Raw genomic sequence first — 22,071 nt, forward strand, 5'->3', positions numbered from 1 at the left:
GTCTGATCGCCCTGATTAGGCCTTTGGAGCATTCGCCAAGCCAAAGCGAGTACAGCGTCTCCCGGTGCTACCACTATGGAGGTTCTCCTCGGCCACTTGGTTTTGGTTTGGTCGACAGGGTTGCCGCCCCGTCTTCCTCAGCGCCACCTTTGAGGACCCCACAAAAGGAAGTCATTTTTGCATCGGATTGTTACTAGTGATGCAAAATGGATTCATTATAACAACCCCAAGCGCAAAAAATCATATGTGAAACCCGGCCAACCAGCCAAATTAACGGCAAAGCAGAATATCCGTGGCGCGAAGGTAATGTTCTGTATTTGATGGGACTGGTGCTGTATTATGAGCTGCTGGCTCACCCGGCTTATAGCCCAGACCTTGCCCCGTCCAACTTCCATTTATTCCGATCAATACAGAACGCCCTCATAGGAATACGGTTCACATCAGAATAGGATACCAAAAATTGGCTTGATTTATTGTTGGCCGCCAAGCTGGCGCCGTTCTTTTGGGATAGAATCCACAAATTGCCAGACAGATGGGAAAAAGTCATAGATTCAGATAGATTCAGATAGATTCAGATAGATTCAGATACTTTGAATAATACTATTATACATTGAAATAATAAAAACTTGTTGTTTCTTTTTCGTTGGTGTGGGTATTTGTTCTTGCAAATACCGATATTTCGGGAACCACTTGTTCCCTTCATCAGTGCAAACAAGTTTCTATTATACATGTCTTTCTTAAATAAATGTTCAAATTTTGAAAAAAAAACAGCACGAATTAAGTTATATATTCAATACAACCTGCGATGGCTTCTGCTTACCTGACCAACGTAATATTAAATTCATTTTGTCACAGTGCACACTAAGCTGAACACCTCAGGATTTCGCACGGTACCGAAGCTCCAGTGCGTCACACTCGATACCACTGGTAGCAATCAATAGACCTTCTTCGAAACGGTTCCTCTTTTCCGCAGTGAGCTGCTATAACGCCCTTTAGGGACGCGGCCAAAGTTTTGAATACGTTGAGTAGTAACACTCAAAAAAAGAGTAATTTCAATGGCGGTCCATTACTCATCAATGTTGCCCGGCGGATAATTGAAAGTATTCGCCTTTCGATCAGAAAAATAGCGTCCTCATCGTCGAGCGAAAGTAGGATCATATAAATGGTCGATATTAAATCTGTCCTTGTGATTAAGGGCCAGATTATCGGATACCAGTCTACTCACCAGTTAATGAACAGCTGAGTCAAATCAGGCTAGTAATCGCGGACGTGCGTAATGCTGTCTGCATTGCCTACGACGTTGTTATCCCTGTAATGTATCGTTACAGTCTTGAATGAAGTGCCCTGACACATTTCAACACCTAGATCCAATTGAGTTGTCGCTCCAACGATTTTGAACCCTGCAGAAGCAGCAGGTACAACATGCAAGCACCGATCAAATGGTGATACCTTTCAAAACCAATGTCAGCGCCTCTTTTGTTATACACATCCAAAAAACAGCCCTAAATTCAATGCTTATCGCAATGCGGTCAATTATAGTAAGCACTGTGCTCTACCAATGTGCCCCCAATGAAGTGCCATGGAAGCTGCAGACATTCACAAACCTTCCACTATTATCATTGCTGAAGCCACGGCCATGTCTCTCCATCACATGTTCGAGTTAGATGCAGTCAGAGTCAACCTTGACACACAGATCATACATCTCGATCATAATGTCACCTTGAGGAAGCCCCTTTGGGACTGCATTCAATTGCACATAGAAGGCTTCTCCCCCTCTGAATCGGAAGTTTCTGTTGGTACGTAACACTATTTAAAATGTTCCTCATTCTGAGCTGCCATCTCCCTGTCAGTATCTTGTCCCAAACCGGATCCAATGTAACGTGGGCGTGCTTTGCCGTTGTTGTAAGCATTGATCCAACACCGAACTCATGCCTCTTTCCGTCAGGCGAGAGAATACTCCCCAGATTCGAACCATCTAACCTCAAGTAATTTTCGAAAGTTCAGATGATAATACTGAAATGCATGCTCAAGTTGGAGAAACCGGGCATACCATTATCGACAAGCGTACACATATTTCAAAAATCAACTGTTGTTAGATCGAGGCATAGATAACATTTTCATAGCAGTAGATAATCCGAAATCTTCAAGTTCTCAGACAACAGATTTCTGTCTTTCACGGTAAGCAGGTAATGCTGAGCAAATTCTTGATCCCCATTTCACTAGTAGTCACTATCTCAGTGTGGTAATGATGAGAATGAAATAACGAATACTATTGAAGTAGGTGGGGTTCCTGCCTGCAATCCCTCCATTCGCAAACGGCCTGAGACCTTTCTTGGTGCATCTCCGTTATCATCATCATCAACGGCGCAACAACCGGTATCCGGTCTAGGCCTGCCTTAATAAGGAACTCCAGACATCCCGGTTTTGCGCCGAGGTCCACCAATTCGATATCCCTAAAAGCTGTCTGGCGTCCTGGCCCACGCCATCGCTCCATCTTAGGCAGGGTCTGCCTCGTCTTCTTTTCCTACCATAGATATTGCCCTTATAGACTTTCCGGGTGGGATCATCTTCATCCATACGGATTAAGTGACCCGCCCACCGTAACCTATTGAGCCGGATTTTATCCACAACCGTACGGTCATGGTATCGCTCATAGATTTCGTCATTGTGTAGGCTACGGAATCGTCCATCCTCATGTAGGGGGCCAAAAATTCTTCGGAGGATTCTTCTCTCGAACGCGGCCAAGAGTTCGCAATTTTTCTTGCTAAGAACCCAAGTTTCCGAGGAATACATGAGGACTGGCAAGATCATAGTCTTGTACAGTAAGAGCTTTGACCCTATGGTGAGACGTTTCGAGCGGAACAGTCTTTGTAAGCTGAAGTAGGCTCTGTTGGCTGACAACAACCGTGCGCGGATTTCCTCATCGTAGTTGTTATCGGTTGTGATTTTCGACCCTAGATAGGAGAAATTGTCAACGGTCTCAAAGTTGTATTCCCCTATCCTTATTCTTGTTCGTGCTTGTGTTTGACCAGTGCGGTTTGATGTTGTTGGTTGATTCGTCTTCGGTGCTGACGTTGCCACCATGTATTTTGTCTTGCCTTCATTGATGTGCAGCCCAAGATCTCGCGCCGCCTGCTCGATCTGGATGAAGGCAGTTTGAACGTCTCGGGTGGTTCTTCCCATGATGTCGATATCGTCAGCATAGGCCAGTACTTGGGTGGACTTGAAGAGGATCGTACCTCTTGCATTCACCTCAGCATCACGGATCACCTTCTCGAGGGCCAGGTTAAAGAGGACGCATGATAGCGCATCCCCTTGTCGTAGACCGTTGTTGATGTCGAATGGTCTTGAGAGTGATCCTGCTGCTTTTATCTGGCCTCGCACATTGGTCAGGGTCAGCCTAGTCAGTCTTATTAATTTCGTCGGGATACCGAATTCTCTCATGGCCGTGTACAGTTTTACCCTGGCTATGCTATCATAGGCGGCTTTAAAGTCGATGAACAGATGGTGCAACTGTTGTCCATATTCCAACAGTTTTTCCATCGCCTGCCGCAGAGAGAAAATCTGATCTGTTGCTGATTTGCCTGGAGTGAAGCCTCTTTGGTATGGGCCAATGATGTTCTGGGCGTATGGGGCTATCCGGCCTAGCAAGATAGTGGAGAATATCTTATAGATGGTACTCAGCAACGTGATACCTCTATAATTGCTGCACTGTGTGATATCTCCCTTTTTATGTATGAGACAGATTATGCCTCGCTGCCAATCGTCAGGCATTGATTCGCTGTCCCATACCTTGAGCACAAGTTGATGAACCACTTGGTGTAACTGGTCGCCTCCATATTTAACCAATTCGGCTGTAATTCCATCGGCTCCTGGCGACTTATGATTTTTTAGCCGATGAATTGCACGGACTGTTTCTCCTAAACTTGGTGGTGGCAGTATTTGTCCGTCGTCTTCAGTTGGCGGGACCTCCAACTCGCCGATGTTCTGGTTGTTCAGTAGCTCATCAAAGTACTCAACCCATCGCTCTAATATGCCCATTCTGTCGGAAATCAGATTTCCCTCTTTGTCTCGGCAGGATGAGCATCGAGGTGTATAAGGCTTCATCCTGCTGACTTGTTGGTAAAACTTCCGCGCCTGGTGCGGTTGCTCCCTGTACTTTTCCAGTTCACAGACTTGTTGGTTCTCCCAGGCTTCCTTTTTCCGTCTGTGAAGTCGCTTCTCCGCCCGACGGAGTTCGTGATAAGTCTCTGCGCGTGCCCGCGTTCTTTGAGAATGCAACATTACTTGGTATGCGGCATTCTTCCGTTCCGTTGCTAGCTTACATTCATCGTCAAACCAGCCGTTCCGACTCCTTTTGCGGCTGGGGCCAAGTATATTTGTGGCCGTATCCATGATAACGTTCTTCAGGTGGTTGTGAAGATCATTAGTTGATGCTTCATCTCCAGGTCCTCTATTGACTGCGGTTATTGCGGCATCCATTTCCCTCTTATAGGTGTCGCGGAGGGTTGTGTTGTGGATGGCTTCAGTGTTCACTCTCACCTGATTGTCAGAGGGGATTCTAGGTGGTATTGTTATTCGAGCTCGGAGCACCATGCCAACGAGATAGTGATCCGAGTCTATATTGGCCCCCCTATATGTTCTGACATTCACCAAGGCTGAGAGGTGGCGGCGTTCGATCAACACGTGGTCAATTTGGTTGAAAGTGGTCCCGTCTGGAGAGGCCCATGTATGTTTGTGGACTGCTTTCCGCGCAAACCAGGTACTTCCAACAACCATTTCGTGTGACCCTGCTAATTGAATAGTCCGCAGTCCGTTATCATTTGTTTTTTCGTGTAAGCTATGGGAGCCAACGTATCGCCTGAATACGGGCTCCTTCCCTACTTGGCTGTTGAAATCCCCAAGTATGATTTTGATATCATATCTGGGACAGGCTTCGAGGGCTCTTTCTACTGCCTCGTAGAAGGTATCCTTCTCCGACTCTGCAGTCTCCTCTGTAGGGGCGTGAACGTTTATGAGGCTTATATTTCTAAACTTGCCTCGCAAGCGCAGAGTGCATAGCCGTTCGCTTATACTTTCAAAGCCGATAACAGCAGGTTTCATTTTTTGGCTGACTAAGAAACCTACTCCGAGCACATGGTTTACTGGATGGCCGCTATAATATATGGTGTAGTGGCTCTTCTCCAGGAAACCGGTCCCTGTCCATCGCATCTCTTGCAACGCTGTTACATCAGCCCTATATTGGGACAGGGTATCGGCTAGCTGCTTATCAGCTTCATCTCTGTACAGGGAGCGCACTTTCCATGAGAAAATGCGCAAATCGTTGTTCCTTTGTCGTTGCCGGGTCCGTCGTTTTAATATCCGTCCTATCCGAGGCTCCTGTTGTGGCTTCGTAACGGTTGTTTTCCGTGTAGGGTTGTCAGCCCTACCCAACCCCCAACCTGGAGGACCAGTTGGTACAATTTGTCCCGTTTTTAGGCGCGGGATACTCGCCTTCATCCTTCTCCGTCTGCAGCTTTTCGTTAAGAAAGAGCTCCCAGCGGTCACCACGTGGAGGTGGAGATAGGGTTTGGTAATAGAGCTGTTGGTGTTGGTTCAGCAGGCATTTCCCAGGCATCTCCGTTAGCCAATTTATAAATGTGAATTAATAGAAATGATGACGAAAATGGGAAGAACAACCCGAGACGTAAAAACTGCCTTCATCCAGATCGAGAAGGCGGGGCGAGATCTTGGGCTGCACATCAATGAAGACAACACAAAGTATGTGGTGGCAATGGCAGCACCAAAAACCAACCACTGGTCAAACGGAAAGAATAAAGATAGGAGACTACAACTTTGAGACCGTTGATAATTTCTCCTATCTAAGGTCGAAAATCGCAACCGATAACAGCTACGATGATGAAATCCGCGCACGGTTGTTGGCTGCTAACGGAGCCTATTTCAGATTATAAAAACTGTTCCACTCGAAACGTCTCACTATAGGGGCAAAGCTCTTACTGTACAAGACAATCATCTTGCCAGTATGTATTCCATGGAGACTTGGGTTCTTAGCAAGAAAAATTGCGAACTCTTGGTCGCGTTCGAGAGAAGAATTCCTGGAGGATGTGTTCTCCGCCCGGTTATTTGCGGTTGGCCCCCTAGTGGGAGTTTCATGGTGATTGTGGTTATGCCTACATCGCGGGCAGAGCTCCTCGGAGCTCGAGCGTGCAGTTGCACTGTACAACTCGGGTGCCGTACTCCTTATTTGCGGCAGAGGTGTTAGGTAGGCCTCGCATCCACTGGTATGAATGCTGAGCCTGCACTCAGTATAAACCAGGACCGCTGTGCTTGCAAGGCGGGGCTCTGATTGTGATCCCAAAGTCAATCCGTGCCCGAAGAGGATCGTGGGATTATGCCTTCACGGCAGGTACTCACGTTAAACCCCCCGCCAGGACTTTCATTGCTTGTGGGTTCTTAATCATCAAGTTTGGGGAGAAATCGTAGTGTCTCCATAATATGTTTAAGCCCCAGTTTTCCGAACTTGAAGCCATTTTCTTGTCCGGTGGTAGGAGTTTCAATGGTTCATCATTTTGTGACAAATAGTAGTTTAGAAAAATGGAGCACGTTTGTTAAAATTTCAGTAGTTGCCTAATTCTAGTTAATTCATCTAAACTTACACTTGAATGCTTTTGAAACTGGAACGACTGCTGTTAATTTCGTAAATTAAAGTCCATTTTTAAAACTTGAAACCAGAATTGAATTCGTCACCAAAAAAGCCACAATTTCGTTTTAGAGAGTAGACCTGCGGTTGTAGCTGGAGCGTATTTCCATCACATCAATCATTAATTTGCGAATATTTTCATTACTGTGGAAAAAATCGCTTTCAATCCAAACCCCATTGAATAAATCCACAGCGGATGATTGTGGTTTTATTGTCGTTCTTGGCATGTAGACTTCATTTCCCCGAAGTAAGTCCAATCAATATCAATTTATAATAATGTCACTACCGGTGTCGTCGCCGGCAAGGACTGACTATTCCGAAGCAGAAATATTTTAAGGGTGTCCCAATATATACCTGGGGCTTACATGCGTTTTAAAGTACAGATCGTTTGAGCGATTCTGAAGGAAAGGAATATCTGAAAATATTTAATTCATCTTCCATCCTTTATGAATCTTTTCAGTATCTAGCGCTGCTGCTAGTGGATTACCTACATAAGCAAGGAAGCAGAAGAACCACCATTTTCTACTCCAAAGGATAGAAAAAGTATTTCAAGGTCTCTGCAGAGATACCCTTAAAGATTATAATTCCAAAGCTTCCTTCAAGCGTCACATATCGTACTGTATCGTGTTAGGAAGAAGCAAAGCACACAGCTGAAGGTATTTCTGCTGATTTTAAATTTGGTATTGTATTTCAAGCGTGAAATGAATAAAAAAAGAACGACCGAATTGAGAAGTTAACTTGTCGATGGCAGGAATTCCAAATAAATATCCGTGTCGAAGGATACACGAAAATGGTCTTCCGTATCGGATTTTCGCTCTGTCATGTATATGTTCAGATCTCATTTTCTTCTTACTGATGGTATATGGTTGTCAGGATGCCGTACACATACACGTGCATGTGTTACACTCATCCAGCTGCTCGTTTTCGCTGAACAAGCACAAGGATTATTTGAAAATTTGAGAATGGTTTTTGTGCCGACTTTGACAGTAAAAAGCCGGATTAGAAACCTTCAAAGAAATTCCAAATATAACAACCAACCAAAAACAGATAAAATTTCGAAGCCGTACCCCTAAATGTTTTCTGTGAATGAATTTGGGAAGGGAAGCAGAAAAGTATGGGATTCCGTTTACAACAGAATACACATCGTTGCGTTGGGTAATGCCAAATAGGAAAAGAAAGACAACAGTTTGCTCAAGAAAAATTCAAGGATTCCCGTCAGCCGGAAACTAGTAATATCTGAGTATTTTACTTAAAAAGAACAGAGGAAAAGTTAAAAGTTAGCGGAAAATGCATAGGGCTTAGTCAGATTTGACTAAGTAATATGTTTACTGAGAACAGAATATTATTGGAGATCATGTTTAGAAAAGACCAAAAAAAGTTCACAGAATTACATGAGATGAAATGGATTGCTTCATCCCCCTATTTCGAAATGAAGAAGAGGGCAAGGATTCAATTTTCAATTCAATTCAATTTTTTTCTACATTACATCTTTTTACGTTACATCAACATGGTAAGGTTTGAATTTTCAACCGTATCTACGGAGAATAAGGAGAATAAGAAGAAGGCTTCTCCTTTCTAACGGCGTCAAAAAATTATGGCAGCCACCCACTTTAGAATGTTATAGTACCTCAAAATAAGGCTGTTTCGATGTGGAGAGAAGAGAAGAAGTCCTGATTTAACGGACCCACCAAGCTGAGCCCCAAAATACTTTCCATATCGATCATCGTCCTCATCAACCATATCGATCATCGTCATCATCAACGGCGCAACAACCGGTATCCGGTCTAGGCCTGCCTTAATAAGGAATTCCAGACATCCCGGTTTTGCGCCGAGGTCCACCAATTCGATATCCCTAAAATCTGTCTAGCGTCCTGACCTACGCCATCGCTCCATCTTAGGCAGGGTCTGCCTCGTCTTCTTTTCGTACCATAGATATTTCCCTTATAGACTTTCCGGGTGGGATCATCCTCATCCATACGGATTAAATGACCCGCCCACCGTAACCTATTGAGCCGGATTTTATCCACAACCGGACGGTCATGGTATCGCTCATAGATTTCGTCATTGTGTAGGCTACGATTGTAGACGGGGACGATTCCATCCTCATGTAGGGGGCAAAAAGTTCTTCGGAGGACTCTTCTCTCGGACGCGGCCAAGAGTTTGCAATTTTTCTTGGACTGGCATGATCATTGCCTTGTACAGTAAGGGGCTTTGACCCTATGGTGAGACGTTTCGAGAGGACCAGTTTTTGCAAACTGAAATAGGCTCTGTTGGCTGACAACAACCGCGCGTGGATTTCATCATCGTAGCTGTTATCGGTTGTGATTTTCGACAATAGATAGGAGAAATTGTTAACGGTCTCAAAGTTGTATTCTCCTATCTTTATTCTTCCCGTTTGACCAGTGCGGTTAGATGTTGTTGGTTGGTTCGTGTTCGGTGCTGACGTTGCCACCATATATTTTGTCTTGCCTTCATTGATGTGCAGCCCAAGATCTCGCCCCGATTGCCGCCTGCTCGATCTGGATGAAGGCAGTTTGTACGTCTTGGGTGGTTCTTCCCATGATGTCGATATCGTCAGCATTGATTTGCTGCCCCACACCTTCAGCATCAGTTGATGAACTACTTGATGTAGTTGGTCGCCTCCACATTTAACCGATTCACTCTCTTCTCTCCCCTCCCTCCCTTCTGCTCCCTGTACTTTTTGAGTTCACAGGCTTGCTGGCTCTCACAAGTTTCCTTCTTCCGTCTGTGAAGTCGTTTCTCCGTTCCATGGACTTCTTGGTAGGTCTCCGCTCTTGTCCGCGTTCTCTGAGAATGCAGTATTATTTGGTATGCAGCATTTTCCCATTCCGTTGCTAACTTACATTCATCGGCGAACAAGTCGTTCCACTTTTATTGTGGCCGGGGCAAGTATGTTTGTGGTGAAGCTTATTTGTTGATGCTTCATTTCCAGGACATCTGTTAGCTGCGATTATTGCGGCATCCATTTTCTTCTTATAGGTGTTACGGAGGGCTATGTTGTGAATGGCTCTCACCTGATTGTCAGAGGCGATTGTAGGTGGTATTATAATTCGATCCCGGAGCACTATGCCAATGAGATAGTGAGTCTATATCATGAATGTCCCCAATTGGGTCGAATTTTTGGCAAATTCTGGGTGAGTATACGATAAGTAAATTAAACACAGACCAGAAGTAAAACCGGCAATTAAATGTTATTGTCAAGTGTAAGTGCAGAATAGTACTACTTGTTTTGCATCACTCGTCGGTCGCATTCTCGTCGTCGAACGAAACAAGAAATATTCAGAGTCCTGCTCGCAACACAAGCACCCCAGGTTGCCATTGCCGGATGCAAAAAGTGCAACACCTACCGTAGCTTCTCGCCATTACATAGACGAATGTTCCTCTATTGCTGGCATCGATCCGCTAGGTAGAAATGCATGCAGGATACTGCATTGCGATACGGATTATATAGAAAATAATAGTCAATGATCACTTTAGTATTCTAATTAGATATCTCAAATAACTAAATAGGATTTGGGAGTGTGGCGGATTTTAGGATATATGAGTTTTGCGTGGAAATTATGAAATAAAATTGAAATTATCATTTAAAGTGAATATTTAAAATAAGTTAATTTTTGCTCATGGGGAGCCAGGATGAGATTTAGGAAATTGAAAATCGTATGGTGGAACTAATAAAAGATGCTACATATGTAACAGGAGAAGGGAAAATGCTGCGTGCAATCAAATTCATTTCTCTAGTAGTTCGACACAAGAAAATAAAAAAAACAACGAGAAACAAAATGGTCTGCATTCCATAGCAACGTGGGCACTACAAAAGAGACAGTGGATGAAGATGTGATCTGCTGTGAATCTCCCCTAGTTGATCGTGGCACACGAACCACAATTTTTTTCGGCTCAAGGCACGGTGTGGCGTGCTTTTTTCGAAACGTCCTGAAGTATTTCTTGCTTAATATTTCAGGCCCTGGTGCGCTCCCAACTCACCAAATTAAGGACGGATGAATTTTTACATAACATGAAAAGAACTGACGTTTCCAGAAGAACGAATAATAAAAATAGTTATTAAGAAAGGAAACGATTTGGATTTTTTTGTTTGTAGTTAAAAAAAGTCTTTTGCATTGACTGGCATATGCATTCGGAATAATTCTGTGGACGAAGGCCGATATGGAAAACGTCTTGAGCAGCGAGATTGACAGTGTGGATAACACTTCAAACTGTTCTGCGTTCACATGCCCATGGCGCCAAAAATTACACTTGTACTACGTACTATATAATTACAATTTGCAATTACTGTACTGGCGCGTTCCCGTACTGGATTACTTGCGGGGATCCACTATTCACTGCAGCGCTCACGGCAATAAGGAAGGAACCGTAACGAACCGACTTCGTGCCAGGCCGCTAGATATGCCGGCGGTAGCTCAGTGCATCGGCGTAGGCGTTCTCACTGCCAGCGATGCAATAGGTGGTTCTCGTCTCCGCTGTACCGCAACATCACTCCACCCCCAACTGAAACTGTGCGGGTTCAGCAGAAGAACCCGGGACGTGATCCCGCCAATGGTGTTACCTTACGAATTTGACGCTTTTAGAGTGTCCTCCGGTTCCCATTTGGTCCGCCCCGACATCAAGCTTGAAGGAGTGCTCATGTTGATCCAGGGCTTTAAAGGGGTTCTCATATGGTGGGTGTAGCGGTCTCGGAGGAGTGTTCACCCTACTGAGGACCCGCACGTAAGTCTCGAGATCCCTGGGGATGTTGACCTCCGGCGTCATATGCCGAAATTGCGTCTCTGGGCAGACGCAGCATGCTGCAGCCACTTAACTCTGATCAACTCTGCTATCTTGTCGGCGGGAAGCGGCAGATTCTCCCTGTACACCATCACGATAGGGTTGGCCATAAGCTCCAATGTTCCAGCATCTCATTAGACTGTGGATGAGAACCCAGGAGCTTACCTAACTCCGAGAAAAGGGTAAACTCAAATTGCATTCCCTGGTCAGTGATAATTACCGCCCGAGATCCATTCTCGATAGAGGGCCTAGGCACATGATTGTGCCGTAATGTCAGCTATAGGTATTGCTTCAGGCCATCGCGTGCCGATGATTATGAGGCAATGCTTGTCTCCGTGCGAGTTTTGCAAAGGGTCAATAATATTGCGGTGGATGGTGTGGAAGGACTTGTTTGGCGGAGAGAATATGCCTACTTCCTTGTTTTTACATGCTTGTTGATCTTACATTTCTGGCACGCGATCCATTGTCTGGCCCAAAAGTTTACGTCCTTGTTCATGGACGGCTAGAAGTGTTTTCCGGTGACAAACCGGTTCGCCGTCCTGATGCATGAGTGCGCAAGATAGTGTACTGCATGGAATACTTGCTTGCGAAAATATATGGTCAAGGTCCCCTGTCTGTGGTCTCGCAGAGTAAGTAGGAAGTTGAGCTGAGAGTTAGGAAACTCTTTGAAGTCCTCTCTAAAGCTCTGCGTCGTCTTTCTACGCCTCGGCAATTGCCGTATAATCGACCGCGGCGGGCGCTGCGACCAACAAGATTCGTGACGTTGTCTTTTCCACACACGTGCTGAATGTCGGCAGTAAACTGGCTGATGAAGCTCAGTTGCCGAAGTTGGCGAGGAGACGCTTTGTCTGGCTTTTGTCTAAGCGGGAACGTAAGGGGCCTATGTCCGAAAGGTGTGCAAATAGCCGTTTTCGGTATGTCTTCGGGAGCTACAGCGATCCAAGGTCGTGAAGATACGACATCGGTCGGAAATTGTCTGAGCATTCAAGCGCCTGTAATGTAAGCAAGGCCTCCATTCGCTGTTTGGCTTAGGGACCATATGGAATGGAGATGACCAACAGCTATTGGAATATACATATGTAGTCACATTTCTTTCTCTTCACACTATTAACATTGCCATTAACAGTTCAATATCTAAATGTGTTCCCGTTCTGTGGTCCATATAGTCCATATTATAATCTTCGTCGGCTTGGATTAGAGATTATGCTCTCCAATACGCCCTCGAGATTCGTTTCACACCGAATATTATGCAACAAATAAGCGCAGATACCAATTAATATTTTTCAATTAATCCTTTCTACAAATACTGTTTCTTGTAATATCCAGTACGAAAAAAGAAGTTAGCAAAAAAGAAGAATACGCTAGGCCAATCGATAGATAATCGTCATATTGTCCTAATATGAAATCTTAGACTCAAAATGCTTCCCATCTTCACATCTAGTCCAAGAAAGTTGGTTTATTACTGTACTTTGTATAATTATTAAAACTTCATCCTAGCAATACAAAATTCTAAAGCCCTAAGATTACACAAAAGCTACATATATGGCCGAAGTCTTACTATAATTAACAAAGTTAATCTGAGTGAAATTATGCGGTGTTTCCAACGATTAATTAATTGAAATAATAAAAACTTGTTGTTTCTTTTTCGTTGGTGTGGATATTTATGCTTGCAAATACCGATATTTCGGGAACCACTTGTTCCCTTCATCAGTGCTAACAACTTGCAAGAATAAATATCCACACCAACAAAAAAGAAACAACAAGTTTTTATTATTTCAATTAACAAAGTTATTATAAGCTGAACTTTCGTTTGTTTTTTACTCTTAAAACGTCGCTGCGTAGTTATTAAAATTAATTTTGTAAAAGACGGACTTCTGTCTTCTAAGCATTTTCACTTAACCAAACCGAAAAATCGATCGTATCTGGAGAGCAGTTCTGACTTCTTACCTGTGTTTTAAGAGTCAGCCTTGAATTTTCCATTCCGATATGTTCCAACAAATTCAAACATGTAAAACTTATATCCCTCTCGGACCATGTAGTCAACCTTTAATTTCGTTCATTTTATTTTCCAGATACTGCAAATAATTCATCCGATTGAAGAATGTCCGGATACTTTAGCCTTTGCAACGGAACCAATTCTAGCGAGCTTAGCGAACGTTTTAGCATTCCAGGTAATCGAGTTATTCAGCCATTCCATCACCACATGGCATTGAAAATTCATTTCTAGCGAAATGAAATATTTGCGTAGAAGCATCCTAAACCAATGGGAACTAACCTTGACTGTACGATGGAAGTGGATTTTCAATTTCAATTAAAAAATATTAAATTTCCTATCGGCGATTGCAATTTGATTTAATATCCTGCACATATCCTTTCTCATGTTATAGGAGTCAGCTTGCGGCCTGATGTCAGGACCACCCAGTACAGGTGCATCTAATGTCGGTCCACAGCAAACTGTTACACAACGCCCTGCTCATGCCCGCGAATACAGTTTTTTAGATATTGAGCTTAAATATGGAATATTGCAGGTAAGTCGGGAAAATTTATGGCAACTTTTTATTAAGTCCTCTCACCGTTAGCAACTTTGATAGTACGTGAGATATGTAGGTGAGGAAGGCACCATAAAAAATGTTTGCGTTCGTTTGCATACAGGATTAATTCGGGCTGCTGCTGGTGCTTTTAAATCAGAACAATTCATCACATTTCCCTCTCAGTTTTCTCCTGTGATATGTATCCTTTTTATATTTTCTCTCGTATGTTAAAGCAATATCTTGTTGATATACGAAGAGAGTAAGTCTCATCTCAACTCAGTTAAGGACGTTCGGCAAATATAGTTTAGAATAGCGATTATTTCGCTTCCATTCTATGGCAATTTCGATTCAACAGTTGTCATTCATTCTATATGACATTGATTAGTTTAGTTCCCTTCTTAGCAAGCTTTACTTAATACCCTATGGGATCTCTCGCTCCAAATATCCTCTCTACAATTTTCCCTAATGGTTGCAATTTCAATTTCAGGTTATACATATTTGCTTTTACATATATTGCCCCTATATATGTCGAAACTCGCTTATCAGAGGAATATAGTTTAGTTTAGTTTAATGGGGGGAGCCGCAGCACCGAGCACTCAACCCATTGTTAGGTCCATTATGCTATTCGCCTACGGCTTCCCGTCTACGGCGTTCGCAGGCTTTAGCGAATCTGAGAACATTCTCCAGGGGCGGAGAGTGTGCAGATTCTTCATTGAAGAAAACCTTACCAAGGTGTCTTCGTCTGAGATGCAGCCGGGTAGCTGCATAAAAGCTGCAGGGCCGTCTCCTCCTCACATTGGCCGCACATAGCCGAAACCACCACCCTCATTTTTTCCATATGGCAGTTTGAGAGGCAGTGTCCCTTTAAAGGCACTACTAGAGTTTTCATGTCCCACTTCTTAAGGGACAGCAAAAACGCCGCCCTGGTGACCCCAGATTCTTTCACAAGCATTTTCGCCTGCCGGCAATAGTTCAAATTGCTCCACTCGGTGGGTAAGTTCTTGCAATTTCACCTTTCAGAGTGGCATTGACAGTGGATGGCCGGATTTCAAAAACTGGTTCTGACCCCACCATTGTGAATCCAGACCCTCGGCGAGCGAGGCTGTGAGCCTCCTCATTACTAGCGATGTTTGAATGCCTCGGCATCTACATCAGAAATATTTCGTTCAGTCGTCCAAGTTTCAGCGGCACCTGATGACAACTCCACACCAACTGGCTTGATATATCATTGCTATTTAGTGGTGATAATGCCGCCTTGCTGCCGGAAAAGATTCGAATGGTGTGACCCCTCCATTTTTGTCGCAGACATTCTTCTTTTGCCAATGAAATGGCATATATCTCTGTCTGGAATCTGGTCGTCATTTTCCCGAGGGGCCAGTTCCATGATCGGATTCACCGGAAACGCCCCTGCGCTCAATCCACCCTCCATAACTGACCCGTCGGTGAAGATGATTAAGTCTGTAATCAGAAAAGACTCATGGCCGTTTATCGACCATTCTTCTCTTTTGGTGATTACGACAGTGTATCAAAGACAAATCTGGAAACCATATGATCGGTCGGCATCAGAGCTACCGGATGTTTGTCAAAGAATTTCCAAATAGACACATGGCCGCGTGATTGTCGTGAGTCCATTGTGGAGGCACCAACTGTGGATATCTTGTAAAGTTGCATTCAAGCGACCACATACTGTGTCCGTAAACTTGTCGGTAATTATTACTAGGTCGTCCGCAGATGCTTGCGCGAAGACTTTTTTGTTCTCCCGGAGCCACAGCAAGGTATCCATTACCAAGAGCCATAACAGCGGAGAGAGAACCCCTCTCTGTAGGCAGCCCCTAAGACATTCAGCTTCAATGGACTTCTGGCTGACCAATATGTTGATTTTTCTCCAGTCTAGCATGTAAATTATCCAACTAATTAGCAGCGGTTCGGTTCCATGCTATCTTGCCGCATCACAAATTGCCGCGAATGAGGTATAATTAAAGGCACTTTCGGTGTCCATGAATGAGCCTGAGGCGTATTTTCTTTCGGACATCGCCTTTTCAATTTTTGCCGTGAGTTCATGGAGTGCTGTCTCCGTGGATTTGCCTTTCTGATAGGCGTGTCGCCTACGGTGAAGTGGCCACTTAGGAATGTGTATATCCCTTATGAACCGTCTACTAGTCGTTCTAATCCTTTTAGTAGAAAGGACGTTAGCCTGATCGATCGGAAGCTTTTTGCGTCTGTGTAGATGGGTTTCCCTTGTTTGGGAATAAATAACACCTTCACATCACGCCAGTTAATTTGAATATAAGCGTGTGCTAGGCATGCACGATATATATTCCGAATATGTAGACCCAGGGCATCCATTCCCTCTATTACTAGCGCAGGAATGATGACATTTAGACCTGTAGACTTGTATCTATGGAGCGAGTTAAATGCCCATTTTACTCGCTCCAGTGATACTACTTTGCATGTCAGATTCCAGTCTCTCAATTGAGGGCTGTATGCACCTGTTTGCCCCAAGATTATATTTTGGATGCTGCCTGGAAAGTGGCCTTCAAGCAAATATTTTGCCGTTTCTTCATCGCTGTACCTCCCGTTCTGTAAACGTAAATAACTCAGTTTCTGGCTACATTCTTTAACCGGCATCCGCTGCAGATTTGAGGTTGCCTCAAGAGAGTTAGTCTCTTTCTTCGTAAAACCATCTCTACGATGATCGTTTAGCCGATCTTATGCTCTTCTTTAGAGCCTTCTGTACCTCTTTATTGTGATTCCAGCTAGCGGCTGAATCACACTTCAGAGCACGATTGAGGAGCATCCTTGTCGTTCTCCTCTGTTTTGCCAAATCCGAGTTCCACCATGGTGTTTTACTCTTCTTTGGCATCTTGACTGGACAACTTTCTTCGAAAGCTTCCCTTACGCTAATTGTGCTCATCTGGGTTGTCTTCTTAATTCCAGCAATGGATTTGATGGGCTTCCCAAGGATCGTCACTCGGAAGCTCAATTCTATTTTACACATCGTCCAATCTCTGTTCCTCGGATTTCGAAATGGAGGGGGTGGAGGTGGATCCATGCCGATTACGAAATCAATGCATATATGATCCGAGAGAGTGACATCGTTTGATACTCTCCACTCTCCGACCACAGCGGCGATGTGAAGGGATGCCACCGTGATGTCGATGACCTCTCGCAAGACCCCGTTGAAGAAATCGGAGGAATAACTAGGTCCAACTTATATGCGTGTCACCGATTGAAATATTGATCGGCATCACCCCAACTGTAACGTTTACCGCGACGTTTGAGATGCATTGAACCGTACGTATGCATATGGTATGCATTGCACTTTCCCAAATTTGTGCTGCGTAAAGCAGTAAAGTGCAGCCTACGAGTGAATCGCCGCCTCCAGGTATTTGACATCATTCATGTCAGGACCATACTTACACTGGACGACTCAATGCAAGCATCTTGCAAATACTGCTTGAATTTCAGCGTAGCATCTGCCATCACTTCATGATATTTTATTGCTGATTGTAAAGCATCACATCGTGATAAGCACAGTCTCTGTTTTATACTGGGCGATTGACTTACTAGTATTTCAGCCTTTCCTTTATACTGCTTGTGATTGCTTCAGTAGCCCCATTGAGGATGTCATTATACTTGTGTGTGTGTGTGTGGTGGGGGAGAAGCGATAGTTTCTGAGCGCTCTGGCCGTGTTAGTCCATTATATTCGCCACCTCGCAGGATTTTCGTTATCGGATGTGATGGTACCTGTATCAAATGGAGAACATCGGCACACAAAGATCTGATGCCTGTTGCATGGACGTAACGAAGCATTCAAATAGGAAATGCTTCGTGGATTCCGCTTCCTCATTTCAGGAGGGGCACCTATGATCTTCAATAATTCCTATTCTAAACATGTGCCCAGATAGTGAATTATGGCCTGTCAGAATACCCATAATACTCCTGGAAGTCCTCCTGCCTTTCGACAGGATAAACTTAGCCAATGCTGCTGGTACTCCAATTGCTGGTTCCGGTCTCGGCATGGGAGAGAGTGACCCCTCTTTCGCTAAAGCATTCAAATTTCATTTCCCTCTATGCTACAGTAACCAAGTACCCATAGTAGGTCCACCGTATTCTAGAATCTAGAGATAAAGTTCAAACGGTTTCTGCATTCCTGGATGATTTTCGAGGTAATCAAAGGACTATTCAACGCCCTTAATGCAGCCTGGCTTTCACTGCAGATTGCGATGCGCCTGCCCTTCAACTACACGTCAATCACCGAGTTTGCTGTTCTTAGGATTGCATAAACTCCAGCTTGAAAAACCGTTGCACATCGTCCCAAAGGAAAAGCCGGCTTCTGGTTTTTATTCGAGAAGTAGACTCCGGCTCCAGAACCCTCTTCTGTTTTTGAGCCATCGGTGTAGAAGACTTCTGCAATTCTTGCCACGCACTCCCCTCTAGGCTTCAGGGTAACTTTATGTCTTCTACCAAACAGATGTATGGGGATACGAGAATCGGAAGACATTGTAAGAACTGGATTCAGTTCCCCCAGTAACTTTTCCCAAGCTTTGTGCCCCCTACATCCGTTGTTTCCCCATAGATCTAATCGAATTAGTCTATGAGCTACTCTCATTGCAGTGCTTTGAATAAATACATCCAGGGGCTGCAAATTGAATAATGCATTTAAATCTGCGCTAGATGCCGTGCTCATGGCGCCAGTCATACCCAGACACAGCTTCAGATCTATCAGATCAGGGGCACGTTGTGTATTTCTACACACCGTTCCAAGATCCTGATCAATAGCAAGCACAACCACATCATCAGCATAAGCTTGAACGTGTATTGGCGAATTTTGCAGTTCGCATAGTAGTCATTATATATAATATGATATTCTATAATAATAGTCCCAGCACAGAACCCTGCAGGTCACCCGTAAAAGCAATGTGTTCCTCACACGCTTTTTCTGGAAACGTAAATGTTATAGAAATCACTTCACTTTCTGTCTGCTTGTCTGTGTTCCCTCTCGGGTGCGGAAATCCATCACGGATACGCATCTTTAGTCGAAGACAATGGGCACGTCGCACTTCGACAGAGTAAAAAATCTCCAAAAATTTGTTCCACACTCTCCTGTTGAAACCACCAATGTGGTATTGCTTCGCGATTCCATTAAGTCGTTAACTGTCCATCCCTTAAATTTCTATCGCTTGACGCGGGGTTAACTGCGGTAATTCTACTTCTCTATATCTGTTTAGTTTCTTCAGTTTTTTTTTGTATCTGATGTATCCCCTTCTCCGTTGCAACAACCGCGATCCGTGCTTCATCTGATCTCATCTTGTAGCTAACCACATTTTCCACCGTTAAATGGAACCCTTGTTTAGTCTCGGGGTTCCGCCTATGAATCTTGGGCTTGGCAAGAAGGCTTGTTCTATATTTTCGGCTGCACATTCATAAGTAGCACCATCAGATAGTTTATCCAAAGCAAACATATTTAAAGGTTCAGAAGCAATAAGGGTGGAAATTTGGGTCTATCCACAACTTTCAATATTATTAGATAATGTTTCGGCTTGTTTTATTCGCCAGATTTAGGAATACTTGCATGTCAGAGTTTATAGAAACGAAACCGGCAAATACAACAACATCCAGATTTGCATTTCCAAGGAGAAGATGAGAGAAATTCAAGGCTACACATTATATTTGATTACTTTCTGGGGAAAGCGTACTGGATCCTAATATTCTCCAGTACATTCCTTCTAATTTCCTATAATGTCTATTGACGTCAAATTCAATTTGATATTAAGTACATTTGTATGTGCATATGAAAGCAAATTAAAGCAATATTCCAGTAGCAGTTTAAAGATGATTACCATCTGCATTTGCCCCAAGCATTTGTAGTCCTTCCCAATGAGATGATAATGCTATTGTATACTAAACTCACAAAAGGAAACATATCAGTTTGTAATTACGTCAACCAATAACAGTGATAATCCGAAGATGGGCGCCAAGATATGACTATAAGTGGACAGCCTCAGGTTCTAACTCATTACGTTAAGCTTGTATTCATAAATCTTAACTAGGAAAATTGCACCATTTACCACAATCTGGATTATGATATCGACATTAACCCCCGGCAACTGCACAAAACTGTTATAAATCTCCCAATTAAACATTTCATAAAGCCACAATTTAATTTAGATTTATTGGATAAATGATGCCTGCACCAACTGCAAAGTAGCTTCTGTTCACGCGATTGGCAGGAATTCCTCACTCATACCTTTATCCGTTGAATGAAAGAACTGTAGTATTAAAAATGTAATGCAATAAATCTTGCTCCCAGGACACCTGTTCATAAATTTCCAACTCTTTTTCACTCAAATCTTATTAAAAATTCAATTTCCGGAATTGTAACTATTCATTCTGTTCGATATTTTCAGAATTTAATGGAAAATTTCCGAGTCGCTCCAGACGAATGGCAGGTGGAGCACGAACAGCTTGTTCCTTCTCCACCCAAGGCGGAAAATAAATTTCTCTACTTTCTTCCATCTCGTATAACGCTTAGGAGTGAAATTTCAATTTTTCCAGTTACATATGCAATTATTATTTATGATAGGACATATCCTAGGTATACTATATATACACATATATTCTGGAAAAATATTTCGGTTAGATGTTTACATTTCATGTAGCAGGACTGGTCGGATATATCTTATATATATCCAGGAGTCATCCCCATACGCTTGACATGGCATTTTTCTGAAGGCTGTATAGAATATACTTTCAATAAACAAAGTGCTTCTTCCGAATATTTGCACACTTTAAGTGAAGTTTGTACAATCCTTTGTTGATAAACATACTCGTCACCGTCCATGAGAGTTAGCATATTAGGGGCCTCATCCTTAAAAAAAATCTGGGATCTAATATAGCTGATTTCTTGACCCCTTCTAGCCATTCTCCTCTGCAACGAATCTGAAAACTAATACCAAGTTCGGAAAGTACTAATCGACACCTTTAATTTGATACCCCATACTACGACTATATTCGCTGGAAAAAAAATTACACCCCCCCCCCCCTCTGTGTGCGGGCTCTCTTAAACTCAACGTGAAACTATATTACTCACAGCATGCAAGAAGGTTCACAGATCCCACATTTCTACCGAATTTCCTGTCAATAGGTGTAGCCGTTTCTGAGATAATACGTATGACAAAGAAACAAACTATATGAACAATACAAAGAGACGCAGAAAAAAATTGTTTGTGGCTATGGTAAGAAGTAAAAGCAAATACTTTAAGCGACTGTATAAGGAAGCTGATTCAGACCCCTGGGGCGGCGCCTACAAAGCAGTGATTCCAAAATCAAAGACAAACGCTCCCCATCGATTACTTGCCCTAACTTGCTAGACGAGATAGTGACGAACGTTTTCCTACAAAATGTGAATATCGCTAGCCTTCCTATTGTCTAAGTGGACCCCGTCGAAATTCCAGTGGTACGCAAGGAAGAGGTCCTGCTGCTCAATCGTCAGTCTTTTTGAAGGAGCAGCCGACCTTCGCACACTCCTTTAAAAATACAGCAACAAAACTACCGGAAGTAGTCTCTCGTAACCAGCTAAGCATGATGTACAGCACCACATCTGCACTACTGGCTCCCCTATCTTCTCTGAGGTGTTTCAATTACCACCCCACATGCTCACTAATGCTAAAAAGAATTTTACATTTAAAGCAGACCGTATTCTCTACTACATACGGTCCCAAAGCCCAATGGCAAATGGAGATCATGCGGAGATTACCGACGTCTGCTCAGACCATTCATGCACAACTTTGCACATATCATCGCTAACTGCCGTATTTTCATGACCTTGGACTCAGCCAAAGCGAACCATCAAATCTCTGTAATTCCAAAAGACATTCCGAAAACAGCAATATGCACACCCTTCGACTCTTCGAACTCACAAGGATGCCTCTTGGTCTACGCAATGCGGCGCAAACTTTTCAGAGGTTCATCCACTCTGCCCTGCGAAATTTCAACTTTTGTTGTTGTTGTGTACTTGAATGATTTTTGGTCGCTTCT

At 43.6% G+C, this 22,071-nt stretch overlaps 1 protein-coding gene across 2 annotated transcripts in view; it reads left to right on the forward strand.

Moving 5' to 3' along the window:
• The window catches only part of LOC119649051 (SCY1-like protein 2), a 211,623-nt gene that overhangs the window by 69,257 nt on the left and 120,295 nt on the right, over positions 1–22,071 (forward strand). For both annotated transcript variants that reach the window (XM_038051029.1, XM_038051030.1), the window contains exons 3-4: positions 13,573–13,671; positions 13,888–14,028. In XM_038051029.1, the coding sequence (XP_037906957.1) occupies positions 13,573–13,671; positions 13,888–14,028 (240 nt within the window). The remainder of the gene's footprint in view (positions 1–13,572; positions 13,672–13,887; positions 14,029–22,071) is intronic.

Source organism: Hermetia illucens, chromosome 2 (genome assembly GCF_905115235.1).
Source record: "Hermetia illucens chromosome 2, iHerIll2.2.curated.20191125, whole genome shotgun sequence".
In the NCBI taxonomy this organism is placed as follows: Eukaryota; Metazoa; Arthropoda; class Insecta; order Diptera; family Stratiomyidae; genus Hermetia; species Hermetia illucens.